This window comes from Chinchilla lanigera, unplaced genomic scaffold (assembly GCF_000276665.1).
Source record: "Chinchilla lanigera isolate Chin_1 unplaced genomic scaffold, ChiLan1.0 scaffold00036, whole genome shotgun sequence".
Classification (NCBI taxonomy): domain Eukaryota; kingdom Metazoa; phylum Chordata; class Mammalia; order Rodentia; family Chinchillidae; genus Chinchilla; species Chinchilla lanigera.
Genome location: NW_004955437.1, coordinates 11,048,490 through 11,066,742, shown reverse-complemented (window position 1 = coordinate 11,066,742; position 18,253 = coordinate 11,048,490). Strand labels below are relative to the sequence as shown.

Here is an 18,253-nt window from a genome sequence, read left to right as displayed (position 1 = left end):
GCAGTTCTTTCTTCAGAAATGGGACGGAGGGGAGCATATTGTGTGGGGAGGGTGCCAGGCTTACAGCATGCCCTGTCCCAGCATCTAGGGCCAGCCCAGCCTGGTCAGGGTGCCCGGAGATGGGGTGAGGGGAAGGAGCCAAGAAGATCCACTACCACCCTCACCCAGCTCCCACCTGTTTGTAACTTTGCCTTCCCATAGCTGTCTTGCACAGGCAGCCTGGCCATCTGAAAGGTGGATGTCGATCTTTTGGTGGGGTTTCCTGTTTGTATAGAGGGGATCACACTGCCCCTCACAAAGCTGAACAGCTTCATCCCCCAGAACATGTGTCTTCCTCCGAAGTACAGTGAGGCGACAGCCTGTGCTTGACCCTCGCCTCCCCTCCGCACTCCTGGCTTCCGGAGCTCTGTGCTGGCCCAGCCCTTAGCCCCAGGCAATTCTCCTCAGTCTCCTCTCCTCCCTCACAGATGGACACAGAGAGAAAGGCTTCCACCCGCTAAAAGACCCAAGGAGCATAACCCTTCCTAGTGCAGTTTCGTTCCATTCAGTTTATCATTTATGTCTTTAGCTATCAAATGTCAGCAAGGTGTGGCCAGGAGTGCATGGTGAGTAGAGAAATCTCCACTGTAACAGTCTCCCTTGAAATGTGGCTGCGTTTTCCTTTATTTTTCTAATACTCTTTGGTTATGTGCACATGAGCTCAAAGGAGAGGGCAAAAAGTAGAAATCTCACTCAGTCCGGGTATCTCAGAAGTGAGTTGTTTCCTCCGTCCTAGGCAAAGTCAAAGTGGCTCTCTCACTTTGTTCCAAGGTACCACAGACTGCTGACAGCAGTGGCCCCAGGCACAGGCAGAGTTGGCATTTGGTGCTGAGAAACCTTGGGCAGGCCCCTGGTGGTGGCACCTCCACTCGAGGAGAGCTCCTTTGAGACTCAAGCTCGTTACCAACCATCCCAAGAATACTGGCTCAAAGCAAATATGCTGTCGAGTTAGCTGGGAAGCAGGACACCAGGAAGTGCTGTCCTCTGTCACCAGAGGGTGTAGGAGGAAGGTGTGTGTCCAGCCATGGGGACACCAGAGTGGTGGGACATCCCCTGGCACCTAGAAGTGACCTTGTGCAGTAGGAGAAACCTAAATTGTGGAACCCAATAGCCCTGATTTTCAATCCTGGTTTTGCTCCTAATGCATAGGGTGGGACTAACATTTTTGAAATGTTATTATTTTTCTTCACCTTTCTAAGTATGGAATCTGTTTCATCCCAGCCTACCGTCAGCTATGGGAAGATCAGGACTTCTGAATGTAGATAGCATTAGAGCGAAGGCCATTCAGTATTCAGCTTCTGACACTGCAGCTAGTGTTTCCAATCAGAGAGTAGCTACTGTCTTGGGATTTCCTAAATTCTTTGATCTCTCTCCCTCTGTCTCACCCCTTGAGTGTCCCTGCCTAGAAGGCTCGGTGCTCAGAGAACATAGCACGCTGCCGGTGTGCCCAGCCGGGAGGGTTGGGCTCTGGAGTTGATGGGTGGCCTGTCCTAGGAAGGCCACCCCTTTCTTCACTCGTGGGACTTGGAGACAGAGGAGAGGAGAGGGGCCCAGGAACCTCAGGTCCTGCCTTGCTTGGGTATCTTTCCAGTGCTTGGAGAGGGCAACTCCCTCTTCTTGATGGAAGGCATTGATGCTCCTGGGGCCTCCCTGCCCATGGATTGCAGAACCCCCACTTCCCCAGTGCATGAAGTCACGGCAGCCTTGTCCCCATGCCACCCCAGTGATGAAGTGGCAAGAGCAGGGAGAGGCAGGTTGTTCAGAAACTGAGCACTTTTGTACAACGAGACGGAGAGTGCCTCCGAGGAACTGTTTAGATTATGACATCAGACTGGGTTATAATCCAGAACCCACTGAATTAAAGCAGTTGTTTCCCCACCACACAGGGCATAGGGGCCTGTGAGGACCACAGCAGTTGGAGACTGAATAGGGCACATTTTCACTGTGTATCCTGGAGTAGTTTGGTGTTTGAGGGCCCAGCTGAGTATGTGCTTGCACGAGAGGGTGTGCCCTGGGTAATCGCGACTTGATTTTTCTACTTGCTAAAGGAGGCGGTCAGAACTCCCATCTCAACAGCTACATGCTGTACCAAAGGGGTGTGTGCGTACACATGCCTGGGTCACCTCTGAAATTCAGCAAGTGCTGGGGAATGGGACTGGCGGGAGCCATGACAGGCACAGGGCAGGGGTGGGAGCTCAGCTTGTGATGGGGACTTCCCTCTTGGTAGGACAATGGAATAGACGCCCATCCTGCTACAGAGTGGTCAGAGGTGAACTTCGGTTCCTACAGAGAAGCCATGGAGAGACCCACACCCCTTTGACATCTGCCCCTCTCTGTGTGGGCTTTGAGGCCCTGGGTTCCTTGTGGCCTTGTGCTCTTGGTACTGCACCCAGCTGCCAGCCAACCAGGGCACCGTGCCTGCTGGCAAGATTTTATTGGAGGCTGGCTTAGCATCTTGGCTCCCTGGTCCCAAGCAACCTCCATACCCTGGTAAGACTATATTATTTTCTTAGCTCAAATTGCCGTTTCCAAGTCATTATTTCTCTACGACGAGAAAACAATATTAGGTCTTATGTAATATCAACCTCAATGAATCTGGAAGTGATCATGGAATGGGTGGATTTTTTTTCCTCCTTAAAAAAAAAAGAGAAAAATAAATTTGAGATTGTTTGCATATGGCCGAGAATATTTATGAACTATTCCCCCTGTTTCCTCATCGCATATTTTACCCAGTGCGTTTGTGTGTGGTACAGAATAAATCTTGATGGGGTGCAGACATGGAGGAGGGGAGAAAGCGACTAAGGGACTGAGGATCTATCAAGCCCTGGGATGGAGGGACCCTGGGCCCTGGGGTGCTCACCCAGCTTCCCTGCAGTGGTCCACGTCTGTGTGGGGATATCTTTTGGAGAGAGAGAGCTTCAAAGACAAACATGGAAGGAATTAGCATCTTTTGGCCACTCTCATTTCTTTTACATCTGTCTCACTCTTACCAGAGCAGAAAGTTCAACATGAAGTTTCCTGGCTGGGGGGCCAGCAGCCAAAGATATCATTCATCTAGGCTCCCAGCTTGAGCTCAGGGCGGAGGCATGAGTTGGGGGGCTGGTAGAGAAAGTGTGGGTGTTGCCCTATGCCATTGGATGGCAGTGTCTTAGCCATGTTTTGCCACATGAGCATGGTACGCCTGTCCACATGGCTTTTCACTGAGGAGAAGCCCAGGCGAGTGTATAAGGGACGGGGTGATAGGTATACATCGAACAAGCAAAGGAAGTGATGTTTCAGGCTGTGCCTTTTCCTCCTCAGAGTTGGCACAATTCCCTGCCACCCCTTGGAAGTTTCCGAGACACGTTGACCAAGAGTTGGGTGACTGTCAGAAAGCAGGGTGACGGCACATTGAGGAATGCAGGAGCAATGACACCATCACTGTCACCCATCTCCCAGGAGAGGGGGGACACGCCTACATCAGTCACTCACCCTGTGTCATCAGAGCTAATCCTTATGGTGATTGAATGAGGGTTTAGAGATCTTAATTTTCTTATCGAAGTAAGAGAAGGTATGCTCAGTGAGTTGAGGAAAACTTACCAAGGTCACCCTAGGTATATGGATTGGCAGGACTGGTAAGGTCTGAAGCCCACACAGTAAGAACAAATAAATCCAAGGCCTTGGAAGAGCCCCATGCAATGAAAGGGCACTCACACTGACATCTGACCCGAGTGAGGTCACAATCTAAGCCCAGGCAAACCTTAGGCCCAAGCCCTTTCTCGCTGCTTTGGAATCTCTCCTGTCTGCTGCAGCCACTACCAACCCCAACGTTCATGTTCCAGACAAAATTACACTCATGTAAGGAGGGCCCCAGCACACAAAGGACATCCTCAGGACACCAACATGGAACATGGCGGCATGCGACCCAGGGCAACAACCACATTCAGATGAGGGGCCTTCCACCTCCAGGACCCACTACACAGGGCAGTAAAATGTGTCTCAGCATGAGCCACAGCTCCAGTTGTGGTTTTAGGCTCTGTCAGGTTTCACAGCCACTCCCAGCCCAGTGACCCGGGCAGAGACGAGGGCTGCAGCTGCCCAGGTGGCCCAGGGGCATCTGGAATAGAACTCACAATGTCTCCTTCTCCTTCTCCCTAGGATGGGGTCAGTTGGCCAAATTTGACTAGCACTCCATTTAATCTTTCTTTCTCCTATTATAATCAAGATTTTGCCATTGTCTTTGTAGCACAATGCGTATTGTCTAGGCTGGTACCCACCCTCGCCCAGACCGCCTGCTGATCCCATCACAGTCTAGACGATCTCTAAGGGCACGCAGCATTTTCCCAGGCTGCTCGCTCTGTTCTCCCAAACTGGCAACACAAAGCAGATGAGGCTGCGCAGTCAGTGCCACCCCAGGGAGAAGGAAGCATTGAGAAACTATGTCCCGCCTCCAGCCGTCTCGAGACATTCCAGTAAGGGTTCAGTGGATTTATCTTGGGCTGGTGTTGTCCCATTGTCTTCAACAAAAGGCGTCCACAGAAAGACAGATGTGGTTGTGAGAAGTGGCTGCAAAAGCACATCTGGGGAGATGTGAGCCAGAGTGCGGTCCTCTGCTGGTTTCTCCTCCTGAGAGTGACACGCTCTAGCCTCTGCTGGCCTGAGCCCCAGGGCTGATCCCTGAGCTCAACCAGAGCCTGGGGACACAGTTCTCAGGGGCAGGGCTGGTACAGTGGTGCAGCAGCTTGGGACCCAGCTTTCCTCTGTGCTAAGGTGGGAAGGTTCTAGGTCAGAGTTTAGTATTGGAATGGACCCTATGGTTCCTGGTGTAAAGATTCAGGATGGTAGTGACGTCCCACTCTTTTCTTTAGGAACTTTGTTCAGCTCCTGCTTCTAAATGAATTGTTCCATAGATAATGATTGGGATGAGACTATGACAGTCTCCTGTCACACTGTCTTCCTGTGGGCGTTCACTTTTTCGGGCTCCATCTCTGAGCAGCTGGCAATGCGCATTTATGATGACACTACTGCCTGCTGCACTGGCCTTGTCAATGGGGACAGTCTGGGTTTTAGCAGTGAGCTCTCGAGTAAGCTCCGGGCTGCCTCTCAGGTGCTTTGGGCTTTTCTGTGGCTGGCACCCAGCAGGGCTGCCCCGTTCCTACTAGTGGCGTCCCCTGCCCCTCTGGGGTTGGCTTAGTCACAATGAACACTTACCCAGGATCTGGTCCTAGCTCTCTGTTCCAGGACATCTAGACATTTCTATTGTTTAATCACCTTCTTTTTTTCTACACAGTTAACATATGGGCTTATTGTAGAATATGTACAAAATGTAGGTAAGCAAACTAATGTAAAAGTTGAGGAGCATTACTGCACCTGCTTGAGACAAACATGATAAACATGTGGTAGGAATCCCAAGGGCTGTGTTTTTGTACTTTGTACCAGGATTAGCGTGTGTTGATTGCATTCTCCAGCATGGGACACCTCATGTGGCCCCAGGTGGATGGTTCCCAGGTATTCTGGATGGGTGGTGAGCTGTCAGAGGGGAGGACAGGATGCTGCATGAGCTGTCCTACTTCAGGGTCCCTGTGTCTCTATCCAGGGATGACAGAGCGGACTAAATTCCCTTCCTTTGCTCTTCCAGCCCTGGAGCGGGGCCTGACTAAGGCCCTGAGGAAGCTGGATGACTACCTGAGCACTCCGCTGCCTGAGGAGATCGACACCAACACATGCGGGGGTGATAACAAGGGGTCCCGGCGCAAGTTCCTGGACGGGGATGAGCTGACCCTGGCAGACTGCAACCTGCTGCCCAAGCTCCATGTGGTCAAGGTAAAAGAGCTCAGGCCACAGGGGCTGCTGGAGGCCACCTGTGTGGCTGAGTCAGGGTGGTACTCATGTGTGGTCCAAAGGTGGGAGCCACTGCTCATTGGTTGTTGGTCTCTCGGAACTTGTCTGTGTGTATGAAATGTGTGGATATTACTCACTTTAAAATTGCACAGGTAAAATGTGGTGTGGAAATGCCTGCATACTGTATGGGTTCCACATACAGTATGTGGACCTAGTCGGAGCACCCCAAAAACCCCTTCCTGGAGCTGCCTCTCCACAGCCCCCATCTCCATTGATGCAGCCCTGTGTCCCCATCTGCGTCCTTGGTGCACAGACCCTGCATCAGCTCCCTGGGCAGGTGCCATCCTCTTCTTCAGGATCAGCTACACACCTGGAGGCTGCAGGGGCAGGGGGTGGATTCCTCCCTGACTGTTGGTGATACGACATATCCTACACAGCTCTCTGAGAGTCAGAAAGAAGGAAATTTGAAAATAACCTCCATACCAAACTGGTCAGCTTTCTGCTGTGCCCGGGATAGGCTTCTGTGCCGGGTGGTGGCACATTTCTTGGTGATAGGGAACTCCGTGCAGAATGAACCAGCGTTATCCCTCAGCACAGCTCAGATTATTACAATGCCCTTCCATGTGGAGTCCTATGGGTATCTCCTGCTGCCCCTCCATCCTCAGAAGCAACGCAGGATACTTTCACCCTCCTTTGCCTCTCTGAAGACAACAGTCGTGGCCAAAGCCGCCAAAGGAGCATGACTGCCACACCCCTACCTGATGAGATCCAGTTTCCTCCTACCCTTCACCGAGAAGAACCAGACCCCACCATCCGAGGGTGGGGATTGTGCCTATCATTCCCCAGCCACCATCTTGAGCTGCACATGCAGATTCTCCTCCGCCCAGAACCCACCCAAGCTTGGCTGAAATCACACAGCTGGGTATGCACTGGTGTTGCTGGCGTTGGTCAGAAACAGGAGCTCATGGTTGAACAAACATGGTCATTAATGGGAAGATTCTTAGGGCTCACAGCCAAGCCAATGGTCACTTGTAGGAGTAGCCAAGTGAGGTCACTTTGAGGTTGTTAACTAGTGTGAGGCCCCCTCCCCAGAGTGTGCTTTTTTCTCCCTTTTCTGAGAGATATATCAGGCCCTACCTTTTCTGGATCTCTGATAGGTATTAACCACTGCTTAAGAATCATCTGTTGAATCAGATGGACAAACCATTCTCCCACTCCAGTACACCAGCCTGTGATTCGTCCAGTTCCTTCCAGCCACAAATGGCCAAGTGAATCCCTGTCCTTGGAGGACTTCAGTAGACTTCTCCTTGGAGCCTTGGGATCAGATGAGGATTCAGGAGGGAGGGCGTTGGGTCTCCCTCCTGTCACCTTGCATTTTTGCTGATCCCGCTTATCAGATCCAGGACCTGGCAAACCTCTCCGTGCACAAGAGCAGAGGGGGAGCTGAGCAGCCTCCAGTTTGGCCTCAGATGCCAAAACTTAATCTGGGCTGTGGGAGCTAACTGTTTTCATATGAAAGAACAAATTCAGAACATGAGCACTGACGTCCCTGCACGTCATAGCTGCATATGCATACCCTTACATGATTGCCTTTCAGGTCCAGCCCTGGCTGAGGACCCACGTGGCCCTGGCCCAGGGCATAGCAGGTATCTAACATGGAAAGGAGTTGTCTGCTGGCCTGTCCTATCCCAGCACAGTGACCATGTCCCCCTGAAACAAACAGGAAGAGAGACCCAAATACAAACTCAAATGGATGGATTCATCACATTTTTTCACTTTTCAAGCTATAAGTCTGTCCTTCAAGAATTTAGGTACTTGGCCAGCATACACAAGACCCTGCATACACGAGGTTTGATCCCCTCACTGGAAAAACAAAAAGCCCTGAAAATAAAATCTCTGCACAGACACATTTGAGGCTGTGCTGTTGGCCCACAAAGAATGTCTTTTGCTTGACTGTTCATTTTCTGTGGGCTGTTCCATATCTGGCCCAGCACTTCTCACCCGAGGACCACAGCTTCCCCATGGGTTTGCCCTAGAGGGAAGGCAGCTACCTCTTAAAGTCATGGGCAAACAGGGGGAGCCACTTCTCACAGTGACTACAGGGAGGCTGTGGGGACTGGCATGGGTGTGACTTCCATTCCCTCCCATCCCAGGTGGCCAGCACTTGTTGATGCTGTCACTTTTGATCACTGGCCTCCCCTCCACTGGACAGACATTGCGGGTGCTTCCTTGATGGCCACCCACATCATTCATTTTAACTGAGGGAATGTCTCATAGAGAGGTTCTATGTAGAAAATAACAGGAAGGCCAAGGGTTTGCCTCCAAGGCATTTACTACCCGTCGTAATAGAACTATAGCTGTAAATGTGCTATATGGTGGGTTCAGTACAACAGTCTATCTTGAGTTTTCTAGACTACTCGATCTTCCCGGGCAGCATCATTTTCAACAGCTCTATGGGTGCCATTGCACTTACATATAGTCACGCATTTATCTCCCCACTCACATATCACTGCCCCTTAGCATTATGCACTGTTCTGTGCTATTTAGGATGCTGTCATCCTAGCAGTGTAGCTACACCTTTGTCCACATCCATGATTATTTCCTAAGGAAAAATCACTTGATATGGAACCACTAGGTGGAAGGACAAATGATATTTATGCAAGAAATAGGTAAAACATGGAGGCAGCCCTGTCCCCCACCCTGCAAGCATTTTGGGGATGGTCCATGGCACTGCACATGGGTCTTCCTGCTGTGCCCACACCCTGGGCCACCCCTTGGACACCTCCTGAGGATGGCCTTCTTCCTTTACCTGTTTCTATCCTGTCTCTCTGTTTAGATCGTGGCCAAGAAATACCGCAACTATGACTTTCCTGCTGAGATGACAGGCCTGTGGCGATACCTCAAGAATGCCTACGCCCGGGACGAGTTCACCAATACCTGCGCAGCTGACTGTGAGATTGAGCTGGCCTACGCTGACGTCGCCAAGCGCCTCAGCAGGCCCTGAGCACAGCCACCACCCACCTGCTGCAGAGGACTCCGCTTCTTCCACAAGACTCTGGCTTCACAGGCTTCACAGACTCTGCTTCCTCACTGACTGGGGAACCTTTTTGTCAGGCCACTCTTGCTGGTTCCCCAGAACTGCAGCCTGCTAGCTTTGAAGGTCAGTGCATCCTCTGTCTGGACATGTGTGAAGCTGGCAAGCAGGGGGAGAGAAACAGACGCCTCTGTACCTGCCAGCAGAGTCTGGGTTAGTGGATTTGGGGTCAGTCTGGGGAGCCACCTACGTGTGGTTTCAGTCTTTTCTGCCAGTGTCCTAATGTCTCTCAGATGCTTTAGCAAATGTGAGACCAGCTTCTCCATGTCGAACCTGCAAGGCCAAGGACCCACACTGCTCTAGTTAGAATGAGTCTTCACCTTGCTAGGGGACACACAGGGGCTGGGAGGACCGAGCTGGTGTGGCTCTGGGCATCTGGCAGACATACTCGCTGTCAGTTGCTCACTCCAGCAGACGCTCCAAGACCAGACTGCAAACTCCCTCCAGACACACTGGCAATTCTCAACCTTGGCTGACCTTGGCTTTCGCCTGTCTAGGCATGGCCAGGAAGGAAGCTGGTGTGCAATTCCAACCTGGGGTGACTGGGATGGGGAGGGTGGGGGAGCACTGTTGGTGCCAAAAGGCCCCAGGGGTCTACAGCCATGGGTTTGCATGCTTAGGAGAGGTTGCATGGTGAGATTGCTCACCCGGTCTGTGAGGAAATGGTAGGGTACAGGAGGGGGGATGGGTGAAGACCAAAAGGCTCTGAGGCTCGGTGCCCCCTGGTCAATGTCAGACTGACTCCTCTCTCACAATATAAGCCTTGGACTGCTGATGTCATTAAATACCAACTGCATAGCGAACACCCTAGGTCTGGCCAAAATGTCTTTCTGGTCTCTCTGAGCTGCACCTGGCCACGAATCTGCTGGCTGGGGCTCCCTGGGGTTTCTTGGTGGCCCGGAACAGGTGGAAGCACATGGAGGAGTTGGAATAATGGTGGGATGTCTCCCGATCCGGAAACCATGTGTTTTAAACTGGAAAAAGAAAACAGGTACCCATCTGGGTTAACTTTCCAACTGCTAGATGCAAAAGGGCAATAACGTTCCTGCTGATTGTCCCCCTGAGTCCTTTCCCCTGCCTGTTACCTCCTGGCATACACTGGACACCTGCAGGGAGGACATGGAGAGAAATAGACTAAACCTCTGCTCCTCTTCGGGAACTTCACAATGAAACATACCCCCGTGGCCATACATGCAGCAACTCTCCCCTCTGTACTCCAGGAGGAGGCCACGGATCCTCCTGCCCTAAGGGAAAGCCCACTGCTGGGGAGAACAGCATGACCAGTTCCTTAACACAGAAACACCAGTGAATCCTAACCCACACACTCATCCAACCCCCCAACTGTGGGATCTCCCAAGATGCAACCAAGGGCAGGAAGTGAGGGCTCTCTTCCTGCTCACCTATGAGGAAGAGGATGCAGTCAGCAGGACATCACATGAGTCCATTCCTGTTCCCCACCAAAGGACCTTTCTGCACCCCTGGTGATATCTGAGAGGAGACAGGCGGAAGCTGACCTGTGCACTGTAGGGAGAAGCCCCACACCAGCCTCGGGGATGAGGAATCAAAGACCCTGAAGGCCTTCTAAGTAGAGTAAACTCCTAGCATCCTCAGTGCCTCCTCTGAACCCACAATGTGATGAGATGACTTCCAAGTCGTGGGCCAGGTCCTGGGGACCAACCTGATGCTTGGAGCCTATAAAGTCTAAAAGCAAATCAAGTCAGTGCTGTCCCTGGGCACTCACTCCTCATTGGGTAGAGTTAGCTCACATAACTAACAGTGTTAGGAAAGGCAGCAGGTATTACAGATTTATTATAATCTTTCTAAAGGCAGGAGGAGTTATGGAGGGAGGCTCTTCTGGGTATTTAATTCAGAAATACCTTTTCATTTCAGCTGTAGTTTATCAAATAATACAACTAACCAGCTACTCATTAGAGTTATGATGTTTTATGGCCAGACTCATCACTGTATATGAAATAACAATGATGTTAGTAGTATTGCCTTCTAACTTTTTTTTTTATAAGAGATTTTTGACCAAATCTTCCAGCCTCTCTGGGCATTGGCCTTAACCTTGCAGAGTGGCATCCTCTTTGTGGTGAGGCTGTACGCCCCAAGGATTGCTTGGGTGTATTGATCGCTTTGCACCCAGACCCTGCAGCTCAGAATCTTGGGTGGAGAAGGTCTAGGTAATTGGTCCCCAATGGATCCTGGTTCCTGAGAACACACATTTGATAGCACAGAAAGGAGGTTATTTGTGTTAAGATCCTATTTTATTTTGTATTTGTCTCTCCTTTGACTTTCACACCACCATTTTTTGTGGGTTTGTTAGCAGAAGGCAGGGGCAGAAAACTAGAATGAAAGTCAGCATTACAGAGGTGAATTTATCCCTGCTCAGGACTGCCTATCTCTGTGTGTGGCCAAGAGAAGTATTGGATTCAGTTATAACACCTCAGCAAGATGAGCTGCATAAAGATAACCCAGAGCACAGTTTCTTTATCTCCTGACAAAGGAAGCCAAGTGCCAGGCGAATTTGGAATCACAGACAGGAGTACAAATCACTTCTGGCTGCCTGGCAGCAGGCAGATCAACAAAAAGGGGGGCGATGTGGCCAGCTTGCTTAGCCACACAATCCCAAGCAAGTTCAGCTTCCCAGTAAATGGCACCTTCTCAGGGTTCCTTCGTCAAGCAGCTGGTGCCACAGAGGAGCTTGGTCTTCACAACACAAAGCCAACACCAGAAGTCTCTGCCAGCACTTCTCAGATGAAACAATGGAACTATTCACCGCAACTGTGTTACTTGATGGTCACTCTACAGTCAGACAATATCAAGTGTCTTAGGATGGTCACAAGAAGGAACAGACAGATCTGGATGGTCTAAGAGCCCCAGGAGTCAGCAAACCTAATCACAGAATTGGGAAGGAGGCAGAGACAGGAAGGTCTCTCTGGTGAGAGCTTACCATCACTGTGACACTCTGTGTTTAGAAGCAACAAGATGCTGGTGTTGTTCCTTGGGAACTCACGGTTAAAACTAAGCTCAGTGATTCTCAAGGGGTCATTATGTTCCTTATGACATTAAGAAGAATATTAAGAAAGCATTAGAGAAAGGAGCGTAAGCGTGAATACCCAGTCGATTCTGATGTCTGCCAAACACGAGTGATGTTCTCACTGGCCATCCAGCCCCTCTGCGCCCAGGCCCGGCCCCGTGTCTGCCACTGTCCACCATTCAGAGCACACAATGCTGTGCCCTCGTGAACACAACTCTTCTCCCTTCACTCCTATCCTTCTCCAGCCTAGCTATGGATACCAAGTCTCGTAATCAGATGTGATTCAAACCTTATTTAATGTTCTTTAACGAAACAGATCCGACTCCCTCTGCTAACCAAAAATAAATAAAACATCGCCTCTATGTAAGGTTGGGGCTAATCTGTAGTTCTATGAATGCAATCTAGTTTTTGGCAAAACACAGTTTCAAGGATCCAGTAGTCTAAGGCATTTTATATGTAGTTAGAGATTTCACAATGTTAACTATGCATATATTTAAAATATAAAATACCCAGCTGTTGTCTGAATTTGTCTTTTTTTTCTCCTGGCCCCTTAGTTGTATCATTTTCTAAGCTGGGGTGTTAACTAATTTAGTAAAAGATGCCTAGGTTTTATAAGTGAACAAGCATTCATTTAATAAAGACACTCTGAATGATGATTACTTGATTTTCCCGAGACCTTTAACTGTGGTGATAAAATAACAGGCCTTGCTTTCAAGCCTTAATAAATGTAAAATGGCTTTTAATGAAGATAGGGCTGAGTGTTTTCCTCATGACGCTGGAGCAATTATGAATTTGTTTCCTGGTCTTGATTGGAATGGACTGATTTCAAATAAAACTGGTTTATTTTCAAATATTACAAACATGATCATCAGCCTTCTTATTTAAGGTGGGGCTTTCCTATGCTGTTTCAGATGATCAAGTCTGAAATATTTTTTCCAAATAAAGTTTATTATTTTCCCATTATACAATATGTTTAGCCTTCTTAAAATATGTGAGGAGGAGAAAGGAAAGAAAAGGAAAAGAGCTCAGGAACCAGCCATCCAGACCACCACTATTTTTGAAGCAAGGCCAAAACTTCTTCCACAGTACATGAGTTAGGTGACACAGCACGGACACCCCTTGTACCTCTCAGTCCCTGTCTGTGTTGTCATCCCCGAGGGCAAGCTGACATAGACACATCCTGAGATATCAGTACCCTTGTCCCCAGTTTTCGGCACTCAGAGCCTCAAGTTCCCAGTTTTGGCCACCCTGAGGTGGTCTGAGGGCCCTTAAATTTCACTGAAGCTGATATAACATGGGATGGGGCCATCTATGAACACGGACACTGCTGTCCCTCCTGGGTCCTCTACACAGTCCCAGCACCTCCTCAGAATGGGAAGGGATGACAGGTCCCTGTGGCAGGGCAGCCTGGAGCTCAGGATGATGGCTGCTGCCCATTCCACTGCCCTTCATCCTCTGCAGAGCTCTGCTGGGGTGAAGAGACACCTTCCTTCCCCCTCACTGGCCCAGCCAGCCCCCTACACTGCCACCCTCCTGTCACTCAGAGGGCAGTGACTCCCCTGGGAAGTCCCGAGTGGTCTCTGCTTGGTTTCAGAGCGTGTGCCTGGCCAAGTCCTGCTCAGTGCTGTGCAGGCAGATTGCCCAAGTGCTTCTGGGAAAGAACCCCTAGTTCCTACCAAAGAGCCCCCTTGAGTCCTGGCCTCTGTGCTGCCTCTGGGTGTGATGTGAGGCCTAGATGCGCTGCCACTCTCCGGGGACCACAAGGACAAACCTAGAGGTAAGGCAAACCCAGGCCCTACACTTCAGCAAGACATAGGGGGAAAAAAACAGTTCCTGGAAGAAACAGGAGCACCTGGATAGGCAAAGCCTCAGACTGGGCCTATGTCTACACTTCCTGTTCCATAATCCGTGTAAGATTGTAGGAGGGTGAGACTCCCACACATACATACACAAGTGACCAAAGGTGCCCCATGGGGTAAAGTAGCCAAGTCTGCTGTCACCCGCTAGTTGCAGTGACCCAACTTCGCTGTTTGAACGCAGGTTCTGCTCTGCGGCTGACCCAGGGATGAAAGCACGAGAGACTTCGTCTCTCTGGGTCATGGTTTCCTCAACCATGCCATGAAGAAACCAAGGGGCACAGGATGGCAGGGAGGGGTCTGGCATTGAGGACTGAGTCCCCTCTCGGAGCAGCCATCAAAAGGTGACCTTGGACCAGAAACTTTGGATACATTATGCTCTGAGGTGTTGTGAGGGGAGTCTCTTTTTATGTTCAGTTGCCAGGATCCCAGAGTTCCTAACACATTCTGACTTGCGGGAAGGGCCTGGAGGGTCAAGCAGGGGAAACTCAGGATTGAAAACGAGGAGCGGAATTCCAGTCCTGGATTCATCACTGACTGGCTCTGTGACTTCAGGCAAAGGTTCCTCAGAGGCCCTGATTTCCTGAAAGCAGTTACCAGGTTATCACTCTGATGAAAAGCAAATGGAATGGCTCCAACCAGTCCAACTGGAAGCCCTCGCTGTGGTCTTTAATTTTCTTTTAAAGTTTCAGGGCTGACCAGGAGCGATTCACATACTGCTCATTTCCTATCTTCTACCCATGTGCATGAAGTCTGCACTATGTCTGAATTTGAACCCAGGGTCCTGCAGCGGGGCTCATCAAGCTGTAAGCACTGATGCAGACAGCAAACCAGATTCCAATTTTGAAAAAAAATTAGCAATAATTATCTTCCCAGACTTTTTCAAGTAAGGAATAAATGTGAATTAGTCTTTAATACAATCAACTTTTCTTAGTCAGCAAGTTTGTTTAGCACTCTTTTTTTGAGAATTTTCAGCCAACACTCTATACACTGCTTTATAATGGAATAAAAGTTCTTTCCTATATGATGAAAATCTTCTTAGGACCCTTTCACATATAACATCATTCTTCAGTTTCACAATTTGTTTAACCAGTATCCATTCCTTGGCTTTCAGGGCTTTTCTAGGTTTCTTTTTGTACTCTTAAAATCAATGCTATAATGGAGTACCAATAAGTGAGATTCTTCATTTTCAGAATAGATTTCTGGAGGTGAAACTGCTAAGCCAAAAGGCATGTACTGTGCATCTTCAGGCTTCTGATGTATACTGTTTAAAGTCGTGAATTCCTCTTTAGCAGAAATAAGCAGGCTTTTTTCTCATAGCTTGACCAGCGTGGGGTTCTGTAGTTTTTCAATTCTTTCAATCTGCCAAGCGAGATAAACCTCATGGTGGTCTCATTTATCCAGTTGTTGAAGAACTTTCCCAAACGGACCTGTCTACCTTCTTTGCTGTCTTTAGTTTCTCTCTCTGTCCCCTAGAAACAAGGGTACCAGTTTCCTCCCTGAAATGTAGCTACTACATCTCCCACTGCCATGGAGTGGTTCAGCATGAACTGCTTCCTATGGCAGTCATTGTTTCCCTGTGGACTTCCTGGTATGTTTTGAAGCAGAGGACAAAACATGGAATTGTCTCTTCAACTAAAACATGAGGAAACTTTAAAATAAAGAAAAATCCCTTATTGTAGGCAACAATAGGGTTACCACCCTCGACCAAAACAAATGAGTACTGGGCCAGCATGCTTTCAAGGGCACCAGGGACATATTTGGGGAAGGGGTGGGGAGGGTGGTAGGGGGGCATCTCTGACTTACAGCTTTAGAAACACTGTATTCACAAGCATTGGACTTGTGATGAGCTACATTCTACCAGCAAGCTCCCCCAAGAAACTCTCATAGTTCACAGAGCTCTTGGTGTACCGAGTGAGATCAGACCAATCCTGTAGGGATGTTGGGTGTAGAAGAATCCAGAGAAAGACAGACAGTTGGCCAGCCCGGTGCTGGGATTCAAGGAAGTGTGATATAGGCAAGCGAAGCAGCAAACCCATAAAAATCCAAGTCTATATTTCTAGCACAAATGGTCTCCAAAGTACTATGGTGTCTAAAATAAAGCCCAAGAGACAGGCAAATCTCCAGCCTTAAATCCTAGATTAATTAATGCTGGAAGGAGAGATTTCATTCAGCTGGAACCAGAGGACTTTTGGGAAACAGTGGTCTCCGGTCTTTCCTTTGCCCGCCCCCACATTCTTACACATTGCACAGCTCTGTGAGTGTCCTGTCTTAACAGACCATCAGTAATTCTTAGATTCTCCAAAGGTACAAACAAACCAAGATGGCCCTGACTCTCTGGCCCTTGGTTTATCAAGATGCTGTGTAACTGGAAAACAAAACCTAGGAGGGAGGTGATGAGTGCGAAGGATCATGAGACTCTGACTGAACCACTACATAATAAAGACCGCAGCAGGGCCAAGTTCAACATGGAAAAGAGACACAGAGCCTAAGAGCTATCCTGTGGTTATTTAATTCTAGAAAAGGGAGCTATGTCAGAGTGCTGAGGAGGATAATGAAAGGAGCAGTTAAAATGTAAACTGCCCACTGGAGACTATTTTAAAATGCGTTTTTGGAGTACCTTACAGGGAAATCCAAAGTCAATAATAAAAGGCCCCATAAATGCATCAAGGCAGAAAGCCAACCAGATAATCAGGGCGACCACTTGACCCAGAGCCGCCCTGGGAGACGAAATGGAGAAAACATGGAGGGACAGGGGGTTTTCTTTTTGGCTCGGTAAAGATGAAGAAAGGCAACATGGAGATTTGCACTTCCTTTTTCGAAAGATGCTGTTCATAAACATGGACTCAAACACCAACAGGCCCGATGGATTGAGGACCATAATGACAGCCAGATGAATCCTGGGTGCGTAGCCACTGGATAAAATACTCAGCTGCAAGAAAGACGGAAATAGGCATCCCTAAAAGTAACAGTCAGGTGCCTTATACAGGCAAAACAAGCCCAAAGTGCACACACAGACTAGTGAATTCCAAACTGTCCTTAGCAGCCGAAGCTTTGATACCCTGGCGTATGGCCACTGTGGCCAAAAACAGCAGCTATGTGCTGTGCTTCCTGCAATAGCCTCAGCCACGACACAGCAAACCTAACCTCTCTGGGTCGCTCTGGTCTGCAGACTTGATTGCCTCACCACGAGGAGGAGGGTTAACGCCGGCAATAGCCAACACGGGGAGTCGATCCTCAGACCCTCATGTGATAAACAGCACATGATTATCCTCTCTCAAGTTCTTATCACATCTTATCACATCACAATCAATTGTGATTCTTATCACAATGCAGTCTGTCTTATTTGCAGATGAGATGTGGGGCCCATAGGTGTGTGGTGGGTTGTTCGTGTTTATAAGCCTGCGAAGAGCTCGCGTTTCAACTGGAAGACCGATGGCTAAAATAGAGGACAGTCTTCCTCAGCCAGAAAGGCAGAGAGTGTACTATGACTGTCTTGGTTACTTTTTTTCTAGCTGCTGGGACAAAATACCTGACGCCCAAAATTAAGGAAGGAAAGGTTTATTTCGCTTACAGTTCGTGGAGGTTTCAGTCCGTACTTGGCAGATTATAAGGCAGAGTGGCACATGGCAGAGAGCTACAGCTCATGGCAGCAGAACACAGCAAAAGCAACAAGCACTGAAAGGGAGGAATGGGGGAGGAATGGCCTCAAGCACTCTTTTCCTCTCCCTTACATATGCAAACCATCCACCCCAGGGCAGGTGTAGCTCTCACACCTCAATCAACTCTAAAAGCCTGCCCCATGGCCTCATGAGGCTTTGGGGGAACACACAGACAAACCATAACAATGATCAAAGCCAAACTGATGAGAAGTGCTGTGAGCTGACCAACATGTAGAATGGGAATCAGGCAGCACACTGTGTGCAGAACCCCGAAACAGCGAAAATTAAAAAATACTGCATTCATTGCTGTACCTTGCAGTCTGTTCTGTGTAAGTATATGAAGAGTACCCTTTGCTCTGTTTATGTTTCAATGCATCATTTCCTCGTGTAGATGTATTTCTATTTATTTATAAGTGTTTGTAGTTAAAAAAGAAAATCATGTACCACATAAAAGTTATCCAGTGAAAAGTGTTATAATGAAAAGTAGATAATTTCCCTACCCAGACATTCTCACGTTTATCCCAGAGGCTACCACTGTTAACACAGTATTCTTGCACAGTATTTATTTCCAGAAATTTTCCATGCATATACACACTAAGATATAGATGAGAGGGCCTGTGCATGTCTTTTTCAATAAAAATATAGGCTATGTACGGGAGTATATGTGGATGTGTCGCATTTATTTTATCAAAAATGGGAGCACAATGTTTTTATCTTTTTTTTTTACTAAATATCCCTTGGG

General features: G+C 48.8%; 1 protein-coding gene across 1 annotated transcript in view; it reads left to right on the top strand.

The window, feature by feature from the left end:
* The window catches only part of Clic5 (chloride intracellular channel 5), a 64,266-nt gene extending 51,408 nt beyond the window's left edge, over window positions 1-12,858 (top strand). The window contains exons 5-6 of the mRNA XM_005389839.2: window positions 5,657-5,841; window positions 8,696-12,858. Of these exons, the coding sequence (XP_005389896.1) occupies window positions 5,657-5,841; window positions 8,696-8,863 (353 nt within the window). The 3' untranslated portion in view covers window positions 8,864-12,858. The remainder of the gene's footprint in view (window positions 1-5,656; window positions 5,842-8,695) is intronic.
* The last annotated feature ends 5,395 nt before the right edge of the window (window positions 12,859-18,253 follow it).